The sequence below is a fragment of the Excalfactoria chinensis genome, chromosome 12 (genome assembly GCF_039878825.1).
Source record: "Excalfactoria chinensis isolate bCotChi1 chromosome 12, bCotChi1.hap2, whole genome shotgun sequence".
Lineage (NCBI taxonomy): Eukaryota > Metazoa > Chordata > Aves > Galliformes > Phasianidae > Excalfactoria > Excalfactoria chinensis.
The window spans coordinates 11,449,923-11,459,703 of NC_092836.1; the positions used below are offsets into that span (position 1 = coordinate 11,449,923).

General features: G+C 37.8%; 1 protein-coding gene across 4 annotated transcripts in view; it reads left to right on the forward strand.

Annotated features, from left to right (window-relative positions):
• Positions 1-8,130, forward strand: part of IL17RD (interleukin 17 receptor D) — a 49,935-nt gene extending 41,805 nt beyond the window's left edge. For all 4 annotated transcript variants that reach the window (XM_072347273.1, XM_072347272.1, XM_072347275.1 and 1 more), the window contains exons 9-13: positions 521-575; positions 1,423-1,533; positions 3,060-3,244; positions 4,540-5,479; positions 7,623-8,130. In XM_072347273.1, the coding sequence (XP_072203374.1) occupies positions 521-575; positions 1,423-1,533; positions 3,060-3,244; positions 4,540-5,479; positions 7,623-7,738 (1,407 nt within the window). In that variant the 3' untranslated portion in view covers positions 7,739-8,130. The remainder of the gene's footprint in view (positions 1-520; positions 576-1,422; positions 1,534-3,059; positions 3,245-4,539; positions 5,480-7,622) is intronic.
• Positions 8,131-9,781: the final 1,651 nt, after the last annotated feature.

Here is a 9,781-nt window from a genome sequence, read left to right on the forward strand (position 1 = left end):
GTAAAGTTTACAGAGTCATTTGTACTGCAGCAGAATGCATACATTCATGGAGGAATTAAGTGAAATTAAAGTCAAAGTCTTTCATAACTTCAGGCATCTCTACTGAGGTACCTTGTCCAGATGAAGGTTTTAGATTGTTCTTGACCTTTCCATAGTTTGGCTTCTCTAGGCTCATAGTGCTTTCAGTTGTGCCTTCAAGTGGAATTGTGAGCCTGGATAATTCTTGGATTTTGGTTCTTCACTGGAATTATAAAGCTGGGCCAGTTTCTACTATGCTTGAAAGTTATATCTCTTTTGATGGATGACAATACATGCACTGTGAAGTTAGCATCAGGACAATAAGCTACGTACTGCCAAAGACAAATGATGTCACTGGTTAGTACTTTTTGGTGCTCTTTAACTGTAACTTTTTGAACAGTAAGTTTCTCATCAGGTTGTGGAAGCTGTTCTAGTTGTTTCAATACTGCAGAAAATAAAATGAAATTTCCACAAAATAAAATTCAACTTTTACCTTCCAAAGCTGGTCGATGACACCAATACAACAAGGAAAACAATGCACTATGCATTAAAACCAGGTATGAATATTGTTTTTTAAATACTATGCCTTATGAATTTAGATTGTCTTGGAAATAAATGTTGATGGGACATAACTGTTCACTGTAATTAAGACTGCAAATGCAAATGTGGTGTGATCTTTTGACCAAATGAAATGAGAGCGTGCTTGTATATAAACATCCACCTTTCTATATGTTTACAGTTAGTGCAGTTTAGGTTCTAGTTGGAACTAGTTGTGGGTTCATCACTTTTGTTGTTCATATAGATATGACAATTAGTAATCTGTACCTTAATAGTGAACAAACAGTGCATGCAGTAGTGTGGTAGTAATGTAATGAAACTATTAGTGCAGCCTAAACACGTGACCTGGCTATGCACTTCAGCCCTGAAATGAAATTAAGCAGTATGCAAAATCTATTGGTTGAATGCTTGGCCTGTCATTGAGAAATTAAATGAGGATTTCTCAATATAACTGCAGACCCAAAGCATAGCCCTAGGGGAAGGCAATAGACACAATGGACTGATGCAAAGTCTTTGTAGGAAGCTGCTATTTGAGCTTTCTGGAATGAAAACAGTTGAAGTGACTCTTGTGTAACACGTTAAAGATATAACTCACTCCCTCGCCATGAGGGGGCAGTATGCAGAAAGCACTTGTTACTGACGTTAGTTGCTCTAATGCTGTGGTTATCGGGACAGTTAGCATAAAACCTATTTTAAATGGAGCAGAACATCTTGTTTGTTTGAATTTACTGTACATTTGCGAATTACCTGACAATGATCTGATGCAGCAATTTTACATTCCCAGTATGAAGATCTGATGGAGTTGTTTTCATCAGCACATGCCTAATTCTGCTTTGTTTTTCAAAGTACATTCTCCGTGGGCTGGACCAATAAGAGCTATTGCCATTACAGTCCCTTTAGTTGTCATTTCGGCATTTGCAACACTTTTCACTGTGATGTGCCGCAAAAAGCAGCAAGGTAAGAGGGCTTTTTCAGTATGGATGATGCACATCTGCAACTACAAAGGTCCTGGCTAGTAGCTTTGTTCTAGCAATATCTTTACCCGAAGAACTTTCTTTTTCAGCTCTTTCCTTTCCACGTTTGATGCTGTGTTGAAACTTGTAGGAAATTCTTTGCTCAATGCACGATGGTGGTTTGTTTCCAAAAGAGGTATTAGGTTACAAATCTAAGCTTCAGTGTAGAAAGGAGAGAACTGAAGAATTGATGGAAATTATTTTTTTAATTAGGGTTTCTGTTTAATTCTGAAAGTGTTGCATGACCTGGGTAGAATAGAAACAAAACTGTAAATTGTATTTAAACGTTGCCTTGTTTCATTCAAAAGTATCTAACTGAAAGAAAGAAAGGAAAGCCACGTGACATGAATGTAATTCGCAGCACTGTCTGGAATACTACTTGTATCTATTGTTCCATATTTCTTGCTTTCCTGAAAGTTGCCTTTACACATCATCCTAAACCTCCCTAAACTTACTCTTCCTAAAACTTAGTTGCAGATGTTTCTGTAAATTAGATTCCATCTCTCTTCACTGATTTCTCTCTCCACTGTGTGCAGGAGCTGGCAAGCTGTGCTTGTTACGCTGAGATGTTAAAAATCAGTTGGCATTTTTTGGTAGAATCTAGGGAATCGTGCTGCTTCAGGAATATGGAAAAAGCGATTACATTCCCCAAGCCCCACATCTCTGTGTTATCCATTTGAATTTTGGAAATGAGATACACTGCTAGTGCTATTTGCCATGTGGGTTAAATCCCTTTACCTTCTGGTCTTCTGTGGCTGTTCGTTTGCTCACAACTAGCACAGTTCCAACAAAAAGACAAACCACTGAGGATACGGCTGTGCAGAGAGTTGTTCCAGAGTAGTTATCCCTGATGAATTATTCTAAAAAAAAGAAATCCCTGGGGCAAAGCTTATATTTGGAAATAGTCACGTTTTATTCAAAATTAGTTTAATCAACTGTAGAGCTGTATTGAGTTAGTCTGGTGCAGGGCACCCACGTTCCAGTGTAAATGCATCCATCCAAGGAAGAAAACACTTATAGCTATTTTGAACTGTGTTAATTTTATCTTAGTTCAAATGCATGCCAAATCTCAAAACCATTACATACCTGAGAGATGCTGTATGATATTCTGAGAGGACCTTTACTCCTGGAGCTTAGTATTCAAAAGGACTTCGTTTTGCAGGAAGCTCTTTGTGACAGTATTATCTGTAACGCTTCTTTCACAGTGAGGTGAAACAACTTCATTCTACTTATAAACTAAAACTTTCTTGAGCTTTATGAATTGTGCAGCAATACAATTCCATATTTCCCTTTCCAAGGATGTTCCACGTATGTAACAGCTCAGAAGCCGGTAGTTTGAGGGTGTGCAACCTTTTCAGGCAGGAATTTGAATAAATTCTTTTCTATTTTCTTTAGTTCAAAGTCTAGAAAGTTCAAAAAACAAAAGAACACCTCAATAGTATGAATTCTTTTTCTTTTTTTCCAATTTAGAGAATATATATTCCCATCTAGATGAGGAGAGCTCAGAATCTTCAGCTTATGGTGCAGGTCTCCCTGTGGAAAGACTTCGCCCCCGGCCAAAAGTGTTCATCTGCTATTCCAGTAAAGATTGCCAGAAACACATCAATGTTATCCAGTGCTTTGCTTATTTTCTTCAGGACTTCTGTGGCTGTGAGGTAAGCTCAACATTTCTGCTGTTAAGAGAATTACTTTTAAGAGTACTTGCAAAACTCGTCATGATAGAAGTGGGGTATTTCAGTGTCTCCTATGGACAGGCATATCTTGTGTTACTTTTCTACATATTACATGCATTTTCTTCAGTTAAGAAAAGAAAGAGATCCTAGCCTGCAGAGAAGACAGAATTGTGGAAAACAAGAGAGTTAATAGTTATTTTTTGTTGAATTTTAATCCTAACACTGTGGTTCTAAACGTATGAATTGAAAACGATTTTTCAGCTCTACGGCAAGTCTGACCTCTGGTGGCCAAGCACTTGAAAGTAATCAATGCCTCAACCTTCATTCAAATGCTGGAAATGGTTTGGGTGACTTGTTCTGTAAATAGCAAACTCCTTTTGAGATTAGTACATTTTAGATTAGTATTTAGTACTAATACACCATACCTCTTTAGAATATCATGGAGTTGGGCTGTTACCACTAGAACTATAGCCTGCAACATGTGACATCAGGCATCATTTCAGAGAGAACAATTTTGTTTCGAGTGAAACTGGAACGTTGTCTGATAAGGAACAAAATAAGTGGTGTTTGAGACCCCTTTAAAGTAATAACAGGACAATACTAAAATCCTTTCTCACAGATGGAAGATTTTCCTGAAGAACAGAAATAAAAAGAAACGCAAAAACAAAACTACCTCATTGTGCCTTTATCAGAGCATCTCCCAAGCAGCTGTAAAGTGACTTCTCTCCTCATACATGACTACTTTCTTCCTGTAGATGACTGTGTGGTAGCAGTCTTCACGAGTCTTTCTGTTCAGGGTGTCTTTCTGTTCAGGGTGTCTGTTTACTCTGTCTTCTGACATGGCAAAGTTTTCTATTCTGATGTAGGTGAGATATCAGGGCAAAAGTAGGTATTTCTCAGTTAAAAAAAAAACAAACAAAACAACTTGAGAGAAGACTTAATAAGTGGTTTTGGTTTTTAATTGTGTCTATTATGTTGCTTTTATTGTTTACTTTAGCAGCTCGCTGATTTCACAGTGAAATATTCAGTCCACAGGCAATGTTTAGACTGGTGAATAATTACTGAAATAGTACCACTGATTCTAGTTCATTCTCTACCAGTGCTGAGTTAATTATTGCTTATTTCTCTTTTAAAGCAGCTTGCATTTGCATCAGGGACAAGGCATAGTTAAGCTCATAATTCTCAATAGTTGGATAAATACAACACAGTATTTAGATTTTGTTAGAAATACATAATGTAATAAAAATACCAAGCGGGATGTGCTTTTCCTTTTCCAGGTGGCTCTAGATTTGTGGGAAGATCTGAAGATTTGTAAAGAAAGTCAGAAAGAATGGCTCATTAAAAAAATAAACGAGTCTCAGTTTATCATCATCGTGTGCTCCAAGGGAATGAAATATTTTGTTGAAAAAAAGAATTGGAAACACAGAGGAGTAACCAAAGACGCAGGGAAAGGAGAACTCTTTCTGTTTGCTGTGTTGACTGTTGCAGAGAAGCTTCGTCAAGCAAAGCAGAATTCAAATGACCTCTGCAAGTTCATTGCAGTCTACTTTGATTACTCCTGCGAGGGAGACATTCCTGGTATTCTGGATCTAAGTACAAAATACAAACTCATGGACAATCTGCCTCAGCTTTATTCACATTTACATTCCAGAGACCTTAGTGTGCAGGATTCAGAGGTGTTTCCCGTTAACGTTAGTAAAAGGAATTATTTCAGGAGCAAATCTGGTAGGTCTCTTTATGTTGCCATTTGTAATATGCATCAGTTCATTGATCAGGAACCAGACTGGTTTGAGAAACAATTTATTCCATTCCTTCCACATCCTTTACATTACTCGGAGCCTGTCATGGAAAAATTTGACTCAGGCTTGGTTTTAAATGACTTAGTGAATAAACAGGCGGCAGATGATGATTTTTACCTGAAAACAGATGTAAATATTATTTCAGCTGGCAATTCAGACTCTCATTGTATAATACAGCACTTAAACCTTGGAGAAGACGCAGAAACTCAGGACATTCAAGGTGGTGGCAGCTCTGTTCTTCGGCCATTGTTACATGCTGTTAAAGCTTCAAATCTTAAAGATATGCCTCGAGATTCTGGAATCTATGATTCATCTGTTCCTTCATCTGAACTGTCTTTGCCTTTAATGGAAGGACTACTGACAGATCAAACTGAAACGTCTTCCATCACAGGAAGTGTTTCTTCATCATCAGGTTTAGGTAAGATACAACAGTGTTTTAAAAAACACGTTCAAGCATCTTAAAATACTAAAGATACTATGCAAGGAAACTTAGAATGCAGCAGAGGGAGGTAAGTATTACATACAGGTGGTCAAAAAAGATAGGTTCTAAGTAACTTTAGGAAAATTAATCATATGGTGGGGAGGGGATCCTTAGCTAAGTAAGATCTCATAAAGATCATATTAGTAAGCGTCTTTTTGTTAATTGACCTAATTACCAGAAAGATTGTATCTTTCTTCCAGAGGCTCCTTGGCAGCTGGCACGCTAAGCTGGCAGCTGTGTGGTTTAATCAGGAGGGTACTGCAGCAAAGCTTACTTAAAGAAAGGCTATACATCTAAACTGATTTTGCTCCAATACATACCAGAACCTTTATGGATATGCTCTGTACTGTGGTTAACTCAAGCTTCAGATCTGTGTTAGGCTTATTGGATATGGAGCTGAGAGGAATGAACTAAAGGGTTTCACTGGAGGAATTTAAATGTTCAGGAGACTCTCAAAAATAGATACAAAGATGTAATTGCCTACAGTTAGATGGAATAAATATTGCCATAGGCCGTGTGAAAAGCTGATCTCACCATACCAGTTTGAACACATTGAATTGGCATCACACCTACATCAGTATGTGTTCCAGCAATTGTATTTGTAGGATGAAAACGTTTGACTTCTTCCTTAAGTATCTACAGCAGGTGAATATTGCTTTTTGATGCCGATAATCTGTTCTGCTTTCTTGAATGAGTGTTGGCAGTGAGCTAACCTGGTAGACTTTTGTCTTACCTAGATGCATTCTTTTCATTGTCCAGATAATTCTTAAGCCATCTTTGATGCCATATTGTTGTTAGGGAGGAAACATAGATATTCATTGATAGATGCAGCAGCTGTAGGCTACATAGTCTGTAGGGGGAAAAGAAATAAAAAATAATTGAAAACTTTCTGTGTAAAGAATACAGATGTATTGATTTAATTGTATAAGACATAAATCCCAGTTTGGGTTTTTTGTTTTTCAAAATTCATATTACAGTTTTTAATTTCCTGCCAATCTTTTAAGTCAGCTTTTTTTTCCTCATGTATTTGTGGGAAAATTTACAGACAAAATATCCATGAAGGTAGATTAATGCCTCTCTGTGTGAATGCTTTACCAGTGTTTTCCATCACAGCACTCTCAGCTGAGTATCTCAGCTGCCAAGTGGTCTCTGAACGAGGCAGTCTTCTCAGTAATTAAATCTCAAGTCACATACGTACTTGTCTGCATCTTTTGACTACAGACGTTGAATGTTGTAGCACTACCTGATAGGGATGAATCTTAACTCTGATGGTCCAACAGCCAGAGAAACCAAAATTACTTCTGGTGTTTTCTCATTCATTGTGCCTGTTCAAAAATACCACTGTGCCTCACTCGGACTTCCCCTCATCTAAACTGTGTTCTTCATTCAGTGCAAAGAACTGGCTAGAACTGAGTGCCACCTATCTATCAAATAGATTGCAACTATTTACACCTTTTTAACGTCACAACCATACCAAATATTTATAGCACTAATATTTATATGTATAGTAACATAGTTGGACAAATCTACATTATGGCTCTGAGTTCACAGTACCATTTCTGTTCTGGCTACCTGTTTTTTATCCGTTGTTTTGTCACAACATAAGTGAATAGCTCTGCTATTTAGCAGGGAGTATACATACCTCATGGTGGGCTCTTTTTTTCTCTAATGGGCAGATTTATTTGACCTTCTGAATTAAGAAATCACACAGTTTCTAACACTTTCAGTGCTGTTCACATACAGATGTTAGGCTGTAGATTTATAGGGTTGCAAAAAGGACATTCTCAAAGGGGATCATCCCATTAGGCAGGACCCACTGAAGTTCAAACCAAAATACTATGGTGAAAATCAATAAGTAGGCCTTTAATAGATGCATTCACTGACAAGGTCTTCACCTCCTGGGGTGAAAAGTAGTATTAATAGTTTAGATAAGGAATTACTGAGCACAGTGGTTCAGTGAGGCATTGTGATCCAGGCGGCCTTTGTAAGTTCTCTTTGCACTGTTTCTAAAATGTTGGGCAAATACAAAGTCAGTGTTTGGAGTAATGAACCACCTCTTTTATTTTTATTTTTTTAATAGGGGAAGAAGAACCTCCTGTAATCACTTCCACAAAGTTCTTAGTGCCTGGAATATGTAAAGCAGAACTTCACTGCCATATCCATACTGATGAACTGCAGGCAATTGCTCCTTTGTAATACATCAGTACACTGTTATGCATTGCCACTTTATCAGCAGCCTCTGTGCTTTAACCACAACGCTATTCCAGCACTAAATCTACTTGAAGGAACAAATACTCCCTGAAGATGACCTGTTACTCCTAAGTGATTTTTATGGCCAGTAAATCTGATCCTGTTGGGCTTAAAACAGTCTCTCATGATTTGAAAAAACGTAGCATGGAAGAATAGATGAGAAACATTTCAGTGTTTTTCCTATTACTAACTTAAATTTCTTGATGTTACACTGTTTATAGATGTCACAATAAAAAAGTGACCTTATTTACTAGGCATAATCTTGTGACTGGGCATAAAATTGCTTGGAATATTGAGTTTGGTAAACGTTGTATTCCAGCCTCTAATGTCGAACGCTGACATTTTGTGTGCCTCCGGTGGCGCAGTGGTAGAATTGCCGCTTGCAACACCAGAGGCCCGGGGTTCGAATCCCCCTGTAGCGCAAGTGGCAGAAGTGCTGCTCTGCTACACAGAGGGCTCGAATCCCGGGAGTTGGACTCGATGATCTCTAAGGTCCCTTCCAACTCGCACGATACTATGATACTATGATACTATGATACTATGATGACAGGAGTGTTGTAGTGAATGAGAGCAGGAAGTTTTTAGAAGGAAGATTAAAAAAAACAAAGGTGAGATCAAGAAATTCGTGATCAGGAGAAATTATTTTCTTCTAGAAATATTTTGGTTCCGATCTTCATAGTTTCATTGAGCCAACCACTGGACAGAAGCCTGTGAGTTATTTCAAAGTTCACAGTACTTATCGTTACTTAGTGATTGAGAGACTATGCTATTATTAGTGTTACATTAACAAACAAAAAAAAAGCAAAAAATACATCTGGTCATGTTTGTCTAAAGGCATGGAACATGTGAGTCCTTCATCCTGCAGTGCCCAGGTGGGTTCGCCCTTATCCAAATTACTGCTGCTGTTTCCAAACAGGAACTTTTCAGGTCAATTCCAGCTGTGTAACTGACTGCAGTTCTAAGTGCCAGAATGGTAACAGCTAACAGTGAAGGACACCTTCTCAGTGAGCCTTTGCTAGTTTTGCTCATGCAGTCAAACTCTGACTCGTCTCATCCATATTCATTTTCTACTATCAGGAAATGCATTGAGGGAGACCTCTAACATGTCAAATATTCTATCCATTTTGGTAGAGGAGAATTAGACACTGCTAGTTGTTACATTATATTACCCATTTTAATAGCATGAGATAGCACCATTAAAGTAGAGGTTTTGGCTGAGCAGCTTTGAAGCTATCATTTTGTTTGTTTTTGCATTGATTTATATGTAATCATTTGAAGATCCAAATGGAAAACTCCTAAAATTGCTGTCAGAAGTTCATTAAGGAGGGTGCTATAAGGGGTAAAATGTAACAATTATTTGAACTTACCAATTGATGGCAGAACCTTGGCATGCTTTGCTGTTTTATTGTGGAGTTATAACATGATGTCATACATACGTGTCAGATTTGGAGGTTCTTGTCCATTAATGTAATGTCCATTAGCCCATCTGTACCTGTTTTCTGAATCTGAAAGAGCACTAACTGAAAAATGTCAAACTCCCAGCATCCAACTAAGCTGGATACAGAGTGCATCACCTTCACTGCTCTTTTTTTTGTATGTGGTATCAAAACCAAAGTGATTCCTTTTTTCCCCCCCATTTCTTTGTTTAAAATACCTGGCTTAAACTGGGCAGACTAATTTAGAGGTAAATGCTCCTTCACTAAATCTAACCATGCAAGTTCTTGATTTGTTTGCGAGTTTTACTAGAGAAAGTGGTTGGTCTGATAAAATACAGGTAGAAGGGTTGCAGAAGTTGTGTGCTGAAGAGCTGCTGCGCATGAAGTACCAAAGCTACAATCGTAAGGAAGAGGCAATTTCTTAGCAACTGGAAGATGAAGGTAATGCTTCTTTCCTCCAGGGAAAGTCCTAGTACTCATACTATTATTTTATGCTAGGCTAAATAGAAGATTCTGTGGTTCTGTTAAATTCAGTGTTACTTAATTCCTTTAA